At 44.5% G+C, this 18,760-nt stretch overlaps 1 protein-coding gene across 9 annotated transcripts in view; it reads right to left on the reverse strand.

Moving 5' to 3' along the window:
* Positions 1–18,760, reverse strand: part of LOC147022201 (5'-AMP-activated protein kinase subunit gamma-1-like) — a 114,714-nt gene that overhangs the window by 80,476 nt on the left and 15,478 nt on the right. For 7 of the 9 annotated variants that reach the window (XR_015061112.1, XM_085892878.1, XM_085892879.1 and 4 more), the window contains exon 2: positions 3,874–3,986. Coding sequence is in view for 8 of the 9 variants with exons in the window: in XM_085892876.1 (XP_085749002.1) it covers positions 3,874–3,986 (113 nt within the window). In the remaining variant the exon portion in view is untranslated. Of the gene's footprint in view, positions 1–3,873; positions 3,987–4,776; positions 4,981–17,820; positions 18,015–18,760 lie in introns of those variants that run through there. The other 2 variants (XM_085892880.1, XM_085892877.1) reach the window with 2 other exon arrangements.

Genomic DNA, 18,760 nt, shown 5'->3' on the forward strand with positions numbered 1-18,760 from the left:
CATGAGTGCAGACTCTGCCAGATATAAGGAAGAATGTTTAAACGCTTGTGTTTCCCTCATCCCTTGTGTTGGCTTAATGGTTAGGGTGGTGGGCTTGGGAGCCTAGGATCCTGAGTTCAAATCCCACTTGGTTGTTGAATTAATACCAGGTGGGGTTGAGTGGTGACCTGTCCAGGATTGTGTCCAATAGCCAAGGAGACTGCTCAGGCAGCACCAATGGTCCCAATGAATGGATGGATTGTGTTTCCCTCCATAATCTCGAATACCCAATCTATCCCACTCCGTCCCAATTTTAGCCCCTCATAGTCAAGTTGATAGAGTGGGTACGTGTCCTTCTCACCCGAAAAGGTAGAGAAAGTTATATACGGCCTCGACCCTGCTTCGGTGATGGGCCCAGATGGCGTCCGTGCCTATATTCTCAAATCCTGCTCTGCCGTTCTTGCTTCCTATTTGTCTGCCTGATTCAGTCTGTCCTTTTCCTTTGGCTGCCTCATATCAGCCTGGAAGTCAGCAAACACAACTCCCATCTATAAGAAGGGTGCAAAAACCGATCCAATCAACTCCAGACCAGAGAGATTTTTTTCCAGTTACAAGAAAAATCATGGAATCCATCATTGATGCTGAGGGCAAATATTCCTATTTTCAAAGCAGGATGCAAATATATACATCCTGCTGCTCCTCTCTGAACAATGGTTGGCAAGGGCTAAATCTCAAGAAGAGGTCAGGACAGACTCCTTGGTCATATTACGGGCAATCGACACAATCTGGCAGCTCTGCCTGTGGCATCTAAGCTCCAATCAAGTCTTTATTGCTGAATTTCGGAATCCTTACAATCATGCAGTCAATTGAACCTTCTCCTTCACTCTCCTATTGGAGGCGGGAGTTTCTTAAAGAAGTATGTTGGGCCCAATCTTGTCCCTCATCTGTATAAAAGACCTCTCCGATGCTCTGGAAAACCTCCTCTCTCCTTTTCGCAGACATCACCACTTATGTCGTACAGTACCCCCATCGCACTGCTCAGCAGACTGCAGCTGTATGATTCTATGATCTGGAATTGATTAAGTGCTGGTCTGATAAATGGGACATGTCTTTCAATCCTAGAAAATCTCATCGTATCACCACGTCGCTCCAGAAAGATCATCAAACCAACCCACCTGTCTATTTCCACAGTCAGCTAAGTCTGGAAGAGGTTCAGTCTCTCGAACTTCTAGGTAGCACCATCAGCCATGGCCTCTCCTGAGCCAACCACATCGCAAAGCTGGCCTCCAAAGCCAGCCCCAGACTGATGGAGGTCAATCAAAGTCTTTTCTTGGAAATCACAGCTACTCGCAGTCTACAAGGCTTTTGTCCAGAGCTCAGTGGAGTTCTGCTCTTCTTCTCACATTTGTCTCTCCTGGATTCTGTGGAATCTAAAGCTAGAAAAACGAGTGGAATCTAACAAAAATCATAGTGTTTCCCCACGACCACAATGTCAATTCAACCTTAATCTTCCATAAGCCTCACTCTTGTCGAGAGGAAAAAAACAAACAAGCAAACAAAAAATGGCCACCATCTCATATCGACCCCAAATCTATGTCCAATGACTTTTGTTCTGACTACACTCCCAAGGTCAGATCTTTTATATAGATATATATATATATATATATATATATATATATATATATATATATATATATATATATATATATATATATATATATATATATATATATATATATATATATATATATATATATACACTAGCAGATTTACCCGGCGCTGCGTGGGAAGAGAAACGTGAATAAGTAACACGAAGATTGATCAATTGATTGGCTAATTGGAGCTTTGTTTCAATTTCCACGCGCATCCTTCCCTAAATACGTCTGAAGAAGAAGACGTCTAAATACAAACAGCTTTCTATATTGCATTTATATTTTGATCTTCCTTTGAGTTTGTTGTTTCATATCATTCGCAATTCAGCATCTAAAAAGGCTGTGATGAATATCCAATGTACAATGCCCCCCCACTCCTCGCTCTTTACACCACCTAATTTTATTTTTTTCCCAAAAGGGAAGCGGACAGGCCTTGCGGCAATGGGACAGGCAGGTGCTTCAGAGTTTTATATGAACCCAAACTGGCATCACCTCAACTCACCGTTTTAAACCATTCACCAACCCCCACCCCCTTCCCTCGCCTCATTACTGACAGCTTGCCATTGGGGGAGAGTGGGTGGGAAGAGAAGGGAAGGGTGACAAATTTACCAATGCAAAGGGAGCTTTAACCTCAGCATTGCCCAGATAAGAAGCCTGGTGTTGGCTTAGAGGTAAGGGTATCTGGATTGAGATCTTAGGGTCCTGAGTTGAGCCTCTGCCGGTTGAGTTGACTCAACCTGTCACCCTTCTGAGGTTGGTGAAATGAGTGTCATTGCACTGGTAAGAGGGGCACTGCATCAGCAGCATAGCCGCACCAACCAATGATGCTACCTGCAGCCGTGTGCTACACACGAAGGAGGAAGGTGGAGGAGCATTGCCCAGGTAAAAAAAGGAAATTGTAATAACCTCTGCCACCCACCACCAGGTGGCAGTACATGGTACACATTTAAAAATAATTTACACCCCCCCCCCTCCCCATCGATTGTACTGTATGCAAAACTCTGAGAGCGCTGTTTACTCTGTCTTTGGAGATATATATATATATATATAATCAGGTTATATAAAACAGCTCAGGTTATGTCATGAAGCCAAAACATGACTATTGCTTATGTGCTTATGTTCATATGGCTTTGATAGATTCCAATCCATTGGGCCAAGAAGGAATGATTGTATAGACCGGAAGGATTGAAGCCTGGGGTCTACACAAACTGTGTGCCTCAAAATGCCTGTGATGCCGATGGACTGCAACCGATGATGCTTCCAATAGTTGTTTTTAGTCTTTTTCACATGGAGGAGAAAACCTACAGAGAAGACTATATATAACTTGTGAATACAACTTGAGCCTAACAGAGCAGCAATATGCCAGAGGTACAATTTATTTTTTATTGGGTGGGGTGGAGTTAGGCCAGCTGTCCAGACAATCGGTGCAAGGCAGTCCTTCGATGGTCTGCCCACCGATTTACTAATACAAAGTCCGCCCATCCAAACACATTCCGGCTATTTAGATATAGATGCTCCAGAACAAAATACTGGGTTTCACGTCATTTTCTACAAAATTAAAGAATCTACAGTAGGAAAAGTATATACCTCTGTTCCAAAGTCAGGTGGAAAGGAAAAAATATCAATTTTGCAGTCGTGTAGTCTGAAATCTGTTTTAGTTAGCGAAGGGGTATGACAAAACAGAAGTAGAAATGAGAAACATGATTAGAGCACCACCAAGTGGTGGACATTGTTTGATTGTGTATATTGTCCAATTTACTTCTTCCAAAATGTCCCCGAGAACCAAAAATGAACTTCGGATTGCATAATAGCATATTGGTCGTTTGTTTTGTTTTTTCCAATGCAAATGTTGTTCAATTCATCCTGTAAACATTACGAGCAAAGAGCCAGTCCTTACGGATGGGAGGAAGAGGAAGCAGAAGGGGCAGGTAAAAGATAAGGTAAGATAAGGTTTAGTGAAAGGTAAAAGAAACAGATTGATAGAAAAAAAAAACATTTGGGAAGGAAGAAACATGATTATCGTGCCACCAAGTGGCGGACACAGTCACAAAAAAATTAATAATAATAATAATAATAACAATAATAATAATAATTAAACGACGACCATAACAAATGTCTATGCTTTTGATAAATGGAAAACTGTGGAGGCATAAAGTAATTAATGACCAAACGCTCCATCACGTTAACCAGTGATGGAATAGAGTGTATTTCAAGGAAAATGCATAAACAATGGATTCCTTACCTTGCAAAGGTCATCTTCAAGGAGCACATCGGAAGAGGAGGCTGCCATTGCACCCGACGCAGCCCAGGAAGAAAGAAAAACACACACTCCAAGTCCCCTCTCTTTGCCCAAATCTACAAAACAAACAAAAACAAATGTCAATCAGCAAGCAAATGAAGAGTAAAAAGTAACGACAAACGGAGTGCTGTGTGAAAGAAAGAATGAAAACCACATGAGTAATCCTCCATTTTGCAGCACAAAAAGTAATCAAGCAAAAGTAACAGTTACTCAAGCTTTGTATCTTGTCCTGGCCAAACTCAAACTCTTTAAAACGAACCAAATTAAATGTGGTGCGTGTATGTGGTGTGTGTGTATGTGTGTGTGTCGTTGGTTGTTATCTCCATATGCGAGTTTGAGAAGGTGGAATAGAGCCCTCCCAGGTCTCAAAGTATCTCTGTGTGTGTGTGTGTGTGTGTGTGTGTGTGTGTGTGTGTGTGTGTGTGTGTGTGTGTGTGTGTGTGTGTGTGTGTGTGTGTGTGTGTGTGTGTCACTTCAGGGTGAATTAGATAGTAAGAGGAAGCAAAATTTAGAGTGCGTGTTTACAAAACGCACAAAGAAATAACGTCTTCCCTCGCAGGGGTAGTGTGGGGTAATATGTTAAGGGTTAAAAGGGGCAGGTAAAAAAAATAAGGAAAGACAAGGTTACGGGATAGGTAAAATAAATAGATTGATTGAAAAAAAAAAAAAAACTTGGGAAGTGAGAAACATGATGAGAGCATGACCAAGTGGCGGACACAGTTACAAGTGAGAAATTTTAGCGACAATAAAAACCTGAAGCAACTACTATAACAATCGGATACACTTTTGATAAATGGAAAACTGTGCAGGCATTAAAAAAAACATTTATGACCGCAAGCTCCATACTCTTCTTCATTTGTATGTAGCACAAGGTTGCAGGGTAGCATAACTGGCTGAGGGAGCAGCTGTGTTGTTGATGCAATGCCCTCTTCTGGTTCGGGCAGGAATTTGTAATTTGTTCAGGGGGTCGGCGATAGCTCGCCGACTCTTCGAAAAGGACACCATGGGATCTTTAACGTCCACCAAAGAATGCTGGCAGATGTGACGCCCGTTTAACATCAATCTGAGGGACGGCACACACATTGATGAATCACCCTGTCTGTGATACACCGGGATGACAGTTTATCGCTAGGTCGGGATTCAAACCCAGGTTAGACAGCACAGACGTGAGTGTGCGGACCTCGATCTTGTAAACCAGTGACAAGCCGGGAGGCGACAATGGTTCACGAGCGGTACTTAGACTATGTAGATTGTTTCAGAATTCAAGGACGAGACAATGAGATAATTTTTGACCAAGTTATGAAAATGATCAACATGATGTGGTACGAGTGACAGGTTATTCGCTGCAAAATGTCGATAACCCGGTTTCATTCAACAACTTTCAAAATTTGACCTTTGCATAACCATTAAAGGTCACAAAACAATGTTGTGGACATTAAAATAAGGAAACAGGATACGTGCTATAGCTTATTGGAGTTAGTTCGTCGAAGAAGGTCGAAAACCCGGTTCGATTGCCACAACTTTGAAAATTTGATCTTTTCAGGAACAATATAACGTCATATAGGCTATATGGCATTTCGCACTCCTCGGATTATCCATACTTTGATGAAATCAGCGTAAAAACAAACTTGAAGGAGGCGCCATGGGCAAGGTGTTCGAGATAGAGCAAAACGGTTTCAAGACTTTAGGTGGGGAATGACCTCAAGATTATGCATTAAAAATATTGTCATCCGAGCTCTCAAAGTTTGGGCAGTCGTATGATTTTAATGTCAAAATTCGCAATCTAAGTTGTGGACCTTGTGACCTTGACCTTGGGATGAAAATGAAAAATCTGACAAGTTTTAGATAATTCATTTTGCTATTCAAATACCGAAGAACCCATTCCATTCAGTCAATTCCCCAGAAGATAGATTTTAATCTGACTACCTCCTAAAAATGGCATTCTTGAGGCGTGGCTCTGCCCACAATGGGCGTGGCCATGCCCTCATCCAGGAAAACACAACGAGACATTGATATTGAACACATAACCAAGTTTCATCAAGATCGGATCAAAGTCCACAGAGTTATGCTCTGGGCAGACAGACACACAGACAAGCCGGTAGGCAGACATGGGTAGTCGACTACCCAATAGAACCTGACGCGATGGGCCCACTCAATGGGGAATGACCTGAGGATTAAGCACAAGAAAATTCATGATTCTAGCTTCAAGGGTTAATGCTGCAGATTGTTTTTTCATTAAAATACCCCCACATTTAGAGGTTTTTGGCCGTTGCTAGGCAATGGAGGGGTCCATAACGACGGTTCTTTCTCACACATAACTAGGACATACCATGAACCTGCCATACCAGTTTCATGTATATCTGACTCAGTCTCTGAGATATAACAAACTTGGTTTTTTTTATTGTTTTCGACCAGGGTTCAGTCAAAGTCTTTCTTCTCCGACAGTTTTCATAGGATCCGGCTGGAAATTTTTGACAATATGGCTGAATGTACTGCCCACAGTCGCTCATGGCCCGATTTTTGATTTTCAAAAAAATATTTTTTTATGATTTTTCAAAAATGTCAAAGGTCCGTTGCTAGGAAACGGTGGTGTCCAGAGCAACGGTTCTCATTTGCACACAACTAGGTCATGGTATGAACCTACCAACCAAGTTTCATCGAAATCGCCATTGTATTAACGGAGCACTGGATCGAACAGAGGGACAGACAGACACACAGACATAACAAATATAGTGGTCACTGGCTGGCGATAGTGAACCAATAGAATAGAGTGTATTGCAAGTGTTGAATGATCTTAAGTAACATCTTGTATTCTGTATTGAATGATCTTTAGTAACATCTTTCCAGCATGTGAAATCAAAGCAATAGCATGTGAAATTCCAGCATGTGAAATCAAATTCAATCCCGTTCTTCCCTCCAGGCCTTCAAAACAGCCGATCACCACCACCTCTTATCGTCCCCCATCCAAAACCTCGATTTTTTTCTACCCCCGTTAATCCACCCTGAACCCACCCCATTCAAATTCCCTGCTTTCCTTCCTGAAAGTCCCTCCTCATGTCCATCGTCTATTCCCCATGTTGCCCGCCCCATCCCTCTCCCTTCCACAGATCTCCTAATGTCTCTGTTCCCCACTGTCTTGTCCTTCCCACGCCCGCCCCTCTTGTCTCATGCCCCCCTTGCTGTGCATTGCGCGTTAACTCTCATATGAGCCTCGACAAGGTATTAAAAAAAAAAGTTTGGTTACTTGAACATTCTCTTGCATCCCCTTTCTTTGGTAATGGTGTGTAGACAGACTGCTTCCACCTTTAAAGGCCTCACAATCCTGCTCTCGATCTGTGTACAAAGAGCTGTTAAAGTTCTGATTGCCTCCTCCCCAACTACCTGAAAAAAGTTATATTAGAATTTTGTCAGCACCTGGTGCTTTTCCATTTACCAGCTATTTCAGTGCTCTATCGGTACCTCACCTTCAATCACTATTGGTTCTTACTCATATTCTCTTTATTCAAAGGTTGTCATCATATTGATATCTTATTTGTATAAGAGTTTCATTGTACATAGTCTTTCCACCTTTCCTTCACCTGTGTTTCTTCTCTCAGATCCTTTCCTGTTCTTCTGTTAAGGACAACAATGCCAGTCGTAAACTTTCCTGTGATCTCTCGAATCTTGTCACTTTCGATCTCTATGCATGTCTCTGTACTGAAATATTTATTGTTTTTTCCCAGCTTGTTGTTGAAAGTTGGCATTTAGCCGCTTCGTGTCCTCTCGATTATGATTCCCAGAGGAAGGCATTACGAGTTTAGTCTTGGTGTCCAAGGTGTCCCGCTTTTTTGAAGGAAAAAAAAAAACGTTTTTCATGATGAGGCAGAATTCGAAGTGCTACCAAATGGTATTATGAGTTGGCTATACTGAAAACCACCAGCAATTTCCAATCGCAGCCCTCTAATTCGCCTTTGATTTTCATCCCTCTTCTTCTCTCTGTAATATTTATTGCCTCTTCTGACAGCCATTTAGCCTTCTTCTTGGGAAATTGTTTTTGGCTTTTTTTTGTATCAAAAGCACATGTCAAAGCACATGGACGAGCTGGAACACAGAACGGATCAGGACATGACATAACAAAAGGAACAGCAAGAGAAGAGGGAAATGCCAACAGCAGGGCAGAGGGAGAAAATACACGGAGATGGACAAACAGGTAACAGGTAACGGTGAGGGGTAAGGGAGAACGCAAGAGGTAGACAAGATGGATACACAAACAAAATTTTGGGAGGGTTGGGGGGGTACTTTAACAGGTGTATAAAAGATCATGGTTTTGTATGGGGGGATGATTTGAGATGGTGGTCAACAGATGTCTTGAATACCTGGAGGGAAGAATGACATTGAAGAGAGGCTGGAAGTTGGTTCCACAGGTGAGAAAGAAAAAGAAAGGAACATATGAGTGGAGGTGAGCAGTGGTTCTGGATTTTGGCAGTTTCACTAGGAGGGGGTTCCTGGTGGACCGCATGCATCAAGCAGATACCTGGAGTGGGTGGGGGAGCAAAGCACAGGAAGGGCAGAGAGTGCAAGAACAGAAAGGAGGCAGAAGAAGACAGAGAGACCACCGACCTGTCGGCAATGGTGAAGTGATAGAGCCATCAACTCGGTTTCATCGCGAGGGATTCCAATGATCTTGAAGGCCTTGGTTTCCATGGCGTCAAGCTGAGCAAGGTGTGAGGCTGGGGTGTAAGCCCAGAGGTGAGAGCAGTATTCCATCCAGCTGCAGATGAAAGCTTTGTCAGTAGAGAGCAGGTCAGGTGTACCAGGAAGGACATTGCACGAAGGCAGATGCCCAGCCGGCATCTGGCTGTGGAGGCCAACTTTGAAATATGGCTTTCCCAAGAGAGACCATGGATGAGAGTGAGACCCAAGAGTTTGAGTGATTGAATTTATTCGAGAGAGAGAGAGAGAGAGAGAGAGAGAGAGAGAGAGAGAGAGAGAGAGAGAGAGAGAGAGAGAGAGAGAGAGAGAGAGAGAGAGAGAGAGAGAGAGAGAGAGAGAGAGATATATATATATATATATATATATATATATATATATATATATATATATATATATATATATATATATATATATATATATATATATATATATATATATATATATATAGTTGCGAATTCTCGCCTGCCGGCGTGCGATTAGCCGCGTAACTCGAATCGCGGCACGTCGCCCACCGGACGGACAATTCTGTCGTGACCCTCTCGGAACAACGCCGGGAGCTAGTCACGGGTGGGCCTTTCGACCTCACCACAATCGTGCCAATCGGCCACCCGCGTAGGGTAGGGTTGTCCGCCAAATTCGACTTACCTAAGTACCGACGCGGATGGTTAACCGGGCAATCGTACCTCACCACAGGTCGATTCTGGACACGAACCGCTTAAGCGGTCCATTCCGTGCTACAGTGATAACCGAGCGGTGTTATCGTCGGCCTTGACGGTTCCGATTAATTACCGGGATGTTGAACCCACTACGAACCCCTTACGCGATGCAAGATGGAGATTCAACTAGTGAAAAGACGAAGCGAAACGGGCACAGTTCAACAAACAAGCATTTTATTACGCGACACACGGAAAGCACGTATATACAGCCATACAGAATACACAAAAAGCAAAGGCAAGAAGAAAACAGTTGACACCAACCTAACGCGTACACACAGCAACACTTACACAGTTTTACTTCACAGACGGCGCCAACACACATTTACACAAAAGCAAAAGAAGGAAGCCACCCTCACAGACAAGGAGGCAGACAGGCCCGTAGGCCAAATGTGCGCGGGACCTAGAGGAGCGGCCAGGTCCGCGAGACCGGGGAGGTCTTACCCGCGTCCTCGTGACGCGTTGGCGGGCAAGCCGCAAAATGTCTGCGCCGCTGTGCCCCGACTCCGTGCCCCTGGCGTGCTCGTTGGCACCATGTTTGGTGGGGGGGGAGGAACGGGGCCCCCTTTGCACTATCTCAGCGTGGGGGAAGGGGAAATTGTTGATGCCCTGGGGGAGGGGAGTGGCTGGCTGGCTTGGGTCCTGCGACGAGACGAGCGATCCCCAACACCACAACCTCGTCGCCGACCGCCGTCCTCCTTGCCTCGGACCCGAGCTTCCTTGCCCCGACCCGCCGCCTGCAGCTCCACCGCGCGCACTCCCCTTCTTCCAGCTCAACTCTCAACTCCGCTCCCCAATGCTCAACGCTCCACGCTTCTCTCTTCTCTCACCACCGCGCTCAACTCCCCCAGTTCCACACTCTTCGCGCGAGTCGCCTTGCGCTCGTCTCTTTATAGCTCTCAGGAGGCGCCGATATGCAAATTCCCGGATCAGAACGCGATTGGAGGCGGGGCCACACCGCCCCCCCCCCGGTCAGCCATTGGTTGGGCAAAAATGGGCGTGAACCTCCCCTAATCCTAAAATTTGCAGAGACGGACATAGACGGAATTCACCTACACGTGCCTAGAGGCGGGGCCAAGCCGCCTCACGCTTGCCCATTGGACGGAGGAGAAGTGGGCGTGAAGCATTCCTGATCCGTGGATTGACGCGTTCGGCCTCCACTGCCGAACGGCTCCGGGAACATGACGTTTGGTGTTGACTGGTGGTGTTTGGGAATGGCCGTAGAAGCGATGATGTGGTAGCGTAGGTGGTGGAGGTGGCGTCGTTGTAGTGTGGTTGGCGCTGTGGTGGGGATGGCATGGTTGTTGAGATGCTGTTTGAAATAAAAGATAGAACAGAAAAATGGCTAACTCAAAGCGTCGCAGCCCAGATGGATCACATAAATTCCCTCCATATAACGGGTTTGGGCTAACTACACATGTACCTATGGAGATATCTCACCTGAGGGCCCTTTATGGTGTAATACGAATTTTCACAACTGTAACAATATATATATATATATATATATATATATATATATATATATATATATATATATATATATATATATATATATATATATATATATATATATATATATATATATATCCAGGGTTAAAAGACATATTCGAAGTGTTTAACCAGTTTGTGATTTTGTCAAGGTTTGAAAAGAGGGAAGAGGCTGCTGTCGGTATGTCAGAAGGATGAGTGATGTCACAGCAAAGGGTAGAGTATTCAGCAAAGAGATAAAGAAGATTTTCCAGAGAGTCTGAGAGATTATTGATGAAGAAGAGGAATAGGATGGGGCCTCAAACACTGCAACGGGGTATTCCAATCTTAACACGGAGATGAGAAGAAAGCATTCCGTTGAGAGCCACATGTTGGCTACGAGAGTGTAGGAAGTCAGTAAGCCACGTGTGGAGTTCGCATTGGATGCCATAGGCAGAGAGTTTGGAGAGCCAGGCGGAATCCCAGACTGCACCGAAAGCTCGATGTATGCCCAGAGAGAAGGCCCTGATCTCATGTCTGACATTGCGGGCCTCCATCCATTGTTGGGAGAGTAGAAGCAGCATGTCCAAGGTAGAGTGACCTGGTATGAATCCAAATTGATAACCTGAGATGAGGCTGCGATGAGACATGAAAAAATGATCTTATGTCAACTGCGATGATGGATCTTTCGTTGACATGTGACAGAACGTGCATAGTTGCCAGCGTATAGCGGCTTACCAGAATTTTGAAGTCCTGTATGAACATCAATGCGACTGCTGCTTGGTTCAAATTTGGCTGAGGTTGACTCCAATCTTGAAATTTTTCCCTCGTCCATAAACAACAAGCAGCATGATTTATGCCAAGACAGTTTTTTTTTGATGCTCCTAAATTCTGAATCCAATCTCTGATGTTTCTGTTCTTTGTGTTTTTATCTTGTGCCTTTGAAGTGCACATTCATGGAGAAGTCCCTGTATCCCACCAGTGATAAGTCTCTCCTTCTTGTTGTCTTGGCATAGAGAATACGACCAGAGCCAGATCAACCACTAGGCCCATGAGGCCCGGGCCTTGGCCTACGAAAATTCCCGACGACGTTTTTTTCAGTCTTAATTATGTGACTCGACATGTGCAGGAAGGCTGTACACACCGTGAGCGAAGCCGGCTGGCACGTTCCCAGACACAGTGATCGTCGACAGCGAGTGTGGGAACCATATGATCACATCACAACTCAGCCAATCACAGACATCGCCGCTATCGTCTGGCTGATGGGTGGGGTAACGTTCGCACTGAGTATGAACACACTGTCACCCTCTTACTTTCCTGTGAGTTATCGAGTATCCTGACGCTTGCAGTTCTTCGTTTTGCTCTTATTTGTCGTTTTTTATTCTTGACTATGGCCGACGGATATATTCGGCACCACGAAAGTGGAACTTGCAAACGTGACAAAAAGAAGAGGCGTGAAACAGAAACAAAAAGACTGTCTGGATCCATGTTAAAAAAATTTCACCTCACCAGAGTCGAAATGAGCAAACGGAATGTGCGCTTGCAGAGTCTTCTGATGTCAATGTCCAGGGATCAAGTAATCTCGCACTGCATCACATTTCGATAGGTGATGATACCAATACCGTCGCATCGAGCAACGAGAGAAGCATTGAAACAACTGCAGCCAGTGCTGCGGCTCGTAGTTTCAATCCTGATCCTGCTGAATGGACTCTTTCAGCAGAACCCGTCGATAATTTCATCCAGAATCCTCCCTGCCAAGATAGGAACGCAGATTTTTCGTATACGGCCCGAGTGTATCCAGATAAAACACGGTACTTTCGGTGCGAACACTTTCAGCGGAAACTCACGAATGGGGAAACGGTGAACAGGGGCTGGATGCTGTTTTCTCCATCAAACGGTAAACTTTACTGCTACGTGTGCAAACTCCTATGTCCCGATGGCAATGATCACGAAAGCCATCACAGTAATTTTCGAATCGGATTCAATGATTGGAAGAATGCCTCTGCCTGTCTAGCGTTGCACGAGCGTGGGACTGCCCATATTCTCGCAATCAAAAAGTCACTGGAAATGTAGGTGACAGGATTCACACATCATTTGAACAGCAGTACCTGCACGAGGAAGCTAACTGGACTAATGTCCTGAAGCGAATTGTCTCTGTAATATCGTTCCTGGCCGAAAGAGGGCTTCCGTTCCGGGGCACGACTGAGCAGCTGGGTTGTGCTAACAATTGAAACTATCTTGGTTGTCTTGAACTCGTCTCAAAATTCGATCCATTTCTCGCCCAGCACCTTGATGTGTATGGGAACAAGGGAAAGGGAAGTGTGTCGTACCTGTCATCAACAATATGTGACGAGTTTATCCTACTACTGGCCAAAAAAGTGAAATCTACCATCGTGGGAGAAATAAAGGATGCGAAATATTATGGTGTTTCCATCGATTCGACGCCAGACGTTTCGCATATTGATCAGTTGACGGTGATATTTCGATATGTGATGCAAGATGGTAGCACCGTCGAAAGGTTTCTACAGTACGTCGTCATTGAGCATCACGATGGTGAATATCTGTTTGGAAAATTGCAAGAGGTACTGGAAGCCAATGGGATTGATCTGGTGGATTGTCGAGGGCAGTCATACAACAATGCAAGCAACATGTCCAGTGTCTATTCAGGCGTACAAGCAAGAGTCTGTAAAATTAATCCATTGGCTCAGTGGGTACCATGTGCTGCGCACAGTTTGAATCTGGTAGGAGTTGCTGCCGCCGAGAGTTGCTTGGAAGCCGTCAAATACTTTGGACTTATTCAAGTCGTGTATAACTTTGTCAGCATCTTCCCAAAGATGGGTCATTTTAAAAAGTCACTCGATGAACGTGCCATCAAACTCAAATGTTTGTCTGATACGAGGTGGTCAGCTCGCGCGGACGCTTGTAAAGCGTTTTCCGCAAGCTACAAGGACATAAAGAAGGCGCTAATTAAGATAGCCGAGCGCCCTAAAGACACGCCGTCAGTGAGACTGGAAGCCAAAGCATTGGCTGAGAAGATGGAACTGACCGAAACAGCAATCATGTGCGCTGTCTGGTTTGATCTACTTGGCAACATTGATCGAGTAAACAGATGTCTCCAACAACCTGGAATAGATGTCAGAGCGGTTAAGCAGCATTATGATGCCCTCAATGAATGCTGTTACGGTTGTGGAAATTCACAGAACACCATTCAGGTTCCCCGAAGATCAGTTATGTCGATAAGTGTGTGTCCTGGTTGGATTTCCCCACCAATGTCTAAAGGTCATTATTCGTGTGCCGGGCTGTGAATCTTGAGGTAGTATTATTCTTTTCTATCTTTATTTTAAACAACATCTCCTCACCACCTTCTCCACAACCGCCAAAATCTCTTTCAAACAAACAATGACATCTCAACAACCACGCCATCACCAATACACCCATGCCACCTCCACCACCACCACCACAACGACATCTCAACAACCACGCCATCCCCACCACAGCATCTCAGCAACTCCTGCCCTGATATCCTTCAGAACAGGTAAACAGAAATGACGGTTGGGGCGACGCCTTAAAAAAAGGCGTAAGCACGTCCCCATCGGAGATCCCAAAGATTTTGTCCCGCGTGCCGGGAGGAAAGGGGGAGGGCAAACGCCCCGGGGCGATAAAGGGTCGCGTCGGAACGCCGAGAAGGCAGTTGAGAGGTTGGCGTGAGAGAATTGGTGAGTACATTAGTGGAACCGGTGGAATCGGTGTGGAGACTGGGAGCAGTTGAAGGCGTCGTTGGACTTGGTCGAGTCGGAGCCGGAGAGGAGTCGCCAACCGGTTCGCCATTGGAGGCACCGTTGAAGGCGTTGTTGGAGTCGAGACGAGTTCAGGCAGAGACATTGAGGGTCGCCCAGCGAGTCACCAAGAGGGTGGCAGGTAACCTGCACGGTCTCGCGGAGCTCCTTCGGTCTTCACAGCTCCAAGGAACATGAAAGGCCTATGGGCCCTGTTCTCCCTTTTCTTTCCTGGGGTTTTTGCATGGAAGTCTGTGGCGCCTTGTCCTTAAGTAGAATTGTTGTTAAGTGCATGCATGTAATAAATAGACAACGGCTGTAGGTCTTTTTTGCTCGTGTCTTGTCCCTTACCCCCATTCATTGCATACATGCCTGCATTGAAAATAAATGTCCGCATTGTTTGAATATTCACCTGCTCGTTTCGTCCCTTCCTCCATTGAACTGCCATAATTGCGTTCGGAATAAACAGCTGGTTATTAATAGCCGATAACATTTTCGGGTCCAACGGGGCTTGGCGATAATAAACCGCTTGGCAATCGCAGACGGAACGGGCTGCTTAAAAGCGGCTCATTTCCGGACAGGTCCCGTTGAGGTACAACCTTTCGGTAGTCTGACCGCGCAAATAATTAGGTAAATCGACAATTCGGCGATCGACCCTGTAGCGCGGGCAGAGCATTGACAAGGTTGTGGTATGGTTAAAAGCACACCCGTAGCTGGATTTCGGCGTTGATCCGAAAGCTGCGACTGGATTGCCACGGTCGGTGGGCGCGCGGCCGCAATTAGCTAAAAGCGGTCGCCCGCACGCCGGAGTGGCAGAGATCCACAACAATACATAGAGTCGCTTCGAAACGATGAAAGATTCGATGCATTTGAGGACCGCGCCAAAAAGATGGTTGAGTCCATCATTTCGCTGATGATAATCGTCGGGTCAAGAGGCAAAAGAAGGCCTTCGATGAAAATTACGAGGAAGAAGAAACCCCAAAATCTGGCAGGGAGAAGTTCAGAGTTGAGACGTACTTCTCCATACTCGATCGCCTTCTGACAGAAATCCATAGGAGAAGAGAGAGCTATCAGAAAATCACGGATCTGTTTGGATTCATCCCCACGGCCAACAGCCTCAACCATGATACACTCTCTCGCAGAGCGGAGAAACTGGTTTCAGCGTACCCTGCTGACGTTGAAATGGACAAACTTCAGGAAATAGAACTTTGCTCGAAATACTACAAGTTCATCGATGCATCGGACATGCTCAAGTACATTATTCACAACAATTTGACACAGACATTCCCCAATATTTTTGTTGCCCTCCGAATACATTGTTCGATGTTTGCTACGAGCTGCGAGGGTGAACGCTCCTTCAGCACACTAAAGCGCGTGAAAAATTGTCTTCGGTCGACAGTGGGGCAGGTGCGCGTGTCCACGCTCGCTCTGCTCTGTGTTGAATCCGAGCTGATGAAGCAAATCGATTTCTCCGAAGTGATCGCGTCGTTTGCCAACCAAAAGGCACGAAAGAAGGTGTTTCAGCAGGGTGGAAATTGAATACACATACATTCCTCCGAATTTGTTTTCTGTATCGTTTGTTTCACAATTTCGAAGCCGAATTGGATTTTACAGGTACTTGTATATTTGAAAGTCGGACAAATCGCCATTTACCGCAGTCTGTTCCGATTAAATTTCATGTCCAAAATCATCGTTTTAGTTACTCTTGAATTTGGCCGACGGAATCTCAAGGGCCTTGGCCTACGAAGACCTTTATCCGGCCCTGAATACGACACGTCGACCTCTTGAGACTAGATGTGGCTTCCATTTTTCTCTCTTAGCTGATGATCACTTGTAAAATATAAGAACACAATATGTCAAGGTAGGACATTTACCAAGAGCAGCCTCGAGAAATTTAAATATGCTGATGCGGTGCAAAAATGTTGGACAAAGACATGAGGGGTCGAGTGGGGAGCTTGTCGATTCAAAAACCAGAGTGGTGTCAAAGCCACCCAATGCTCGCCTGTTTATACATTTATCGTTTTTTAAAGACTAGTCTAATAACATTTTTTATAAAGCATTGAAGTCTGATCCAAATAATTTTAAAGCAATACATGTATTTGTATATTGTAATCAGTAAAAAATAGTGGTAGATAAAAACATTAGAAAGGAAATAACTTGCACCAAAAACTTTAACATTTTCACGCGCACGCTGACGCTGACACTCACGCTCATGCTGGGGTATCACTATACCTCTCTGTTCTTCGAACGGGCGAGCTAAAAACGAGGACACGTGGTGGACCGCATACCTCCGCCACACAAATGCCCGAATGCGTAGAACATTTCGAGCCCAATAATTTTTAAATATCATCCCATGTATATCATTTTTGGCCCCATCTCTCAATGGCGAAGAATCACTTTAGAAATTAAAAAGTTCAAGTATCCAGATCCGGATTCGGATCTTCACCAAAACTGAATCAGTTCTTCCTAGTGGCACTCCCAACCTGTCCACCAAGTTTTGTCCAAATCCATCAATAACCTTTAATATTGTGATATATATTGTTATTGGCCCTTTCTCTCAATGAAGAAGAATCAGTTGAAAAATTCTCAGATCCGGATCCGGATTCGGATCTTCACCAAAAGCATGTGTTGCTGTCCTTGGCCGGTCACCTACATACACAAAAAAAAACATTCAGAATGATTTCTTGAAAACTGTGGCCAAAAATTGTGCGACAGACAGAACAGGTCCAGATAGATGCTGCAGACCAACCAACATACTTAGCGAAATAAATTTTCGCCAAGTAACAAACAGATGGGATGAAAAGATAACCTCGATCCATCCACCTTCAGCGGTGGAGGTAACTACAATACAAGAAAAGTCAACATTGGTTCCACAACTGAGAAGAAGTTAATGAGATGAGCAAACACAGAACAGATCAACACTGAAATGTTAAGCGTTTGCTCATGTCCATTGAAATTCCTTCATCACAAAAAGAAAAGAAGAAAACTTTTTTGATGTCACACATTCTAAAGTAAACAAACAAGATTCCATCTGGATGAAGCCACAAAAACTGAAGCATAATTTGAACCACTCAGGTGAGAACAACTGGTATGGACCTGGAAAGAAAACTCCTCTTTAAGCACCAATAAGGCATAAGGGACCTTGGGAAAGCAAAAGCATTCGGTATCTGAAGCTTGATTAAAGACAAAAAAAAGAAAGAAAGAAAGAAAGTCAAACCTGATATGAAATGGAAAAATCTCACCTCAGCTGTACGACACAACAGCTCTTTTCAAAACCGGGCAGAAACCGAGCTCAAGGATAAGAGATAGTTTTGTTTTTATTAAAAAAAAACAGAAAAAAATACAACTACAAGCTGCAATACCATTGCATAACAAATACGAGTTAATACGAGAAAGACAGGAGAGAAAGCGACGGACAAAAAGAGAAACCACTGCAGTGGGCAGTAGTTACCAACTGAACCAAAATAAACCGGTCGAAGGTCACACGCCTGAGGAATGGCTCCATGGCCCCCAACCACCTGCCAGGGTTCAGCTTCTTTTGTTGCCCCCAGTTCAAAATCCTTTCCCTTTTTAGAGTCCCCGGCTCATGAGGGAGCTCGTATATAGACTACATGGATTTGCATCCGACACACATAAAAATACATATAAAAAGACAAAATAGTTTTCACTTCTTAACTATTGGCAGGCAGAAAATACATAACTTTTGTTCCTGTGATAAAAGGTATATGATGCATCATTATTAGTTGATGTAAATATAACAAATATATGGTAAAATCGGGCTCGCAGGATAGCCTAGAGGTACGCTACGCACACTTGCCTCTGAACTGTCTCGCCTGGGTTTGAATCTCGGCCGAGCTATACAACGTCAGCCTGGTGTTCTGCAGAAAGAGCGAGGATTGATGCGTGTCGGCCGATAAGACTGCTCGAATGGATGTTAAAGCTGGGTGTCCAATGTACTAGATTAAATTACATTTGACATTAAAAATCCACAATCATTTATTTATTTGTTTGTTTTTTTTGTATCCAGAGTCGAGGCTCATGGAAAAGCTAGAACACAGAATGGATAAGGATGGAGTATAACAAAAGGGAACGGCATAAAGTGAAGTGGGAAATGGTGACGGCAGGACCAATGGAGAAAATACAGGGCGTTTCAAAAAGATTGATGCAACTTTTACTTTCTGC

Source organism: Eptatretus burgeri, chromosome 8, assembly GCF_056783735.1.
Source record: "Eptatretus burgeri isolate ZD-2024b chromosome 8, Ebu_testis_v1, whole genome shotgun sequence".
NCBI classification, from domain to species: Eukaryota; Metazoa; Chordata; class Myxini; order Myxiniformes; family Myxinidae; genus Eptatretus; species Eptatretus burgeri.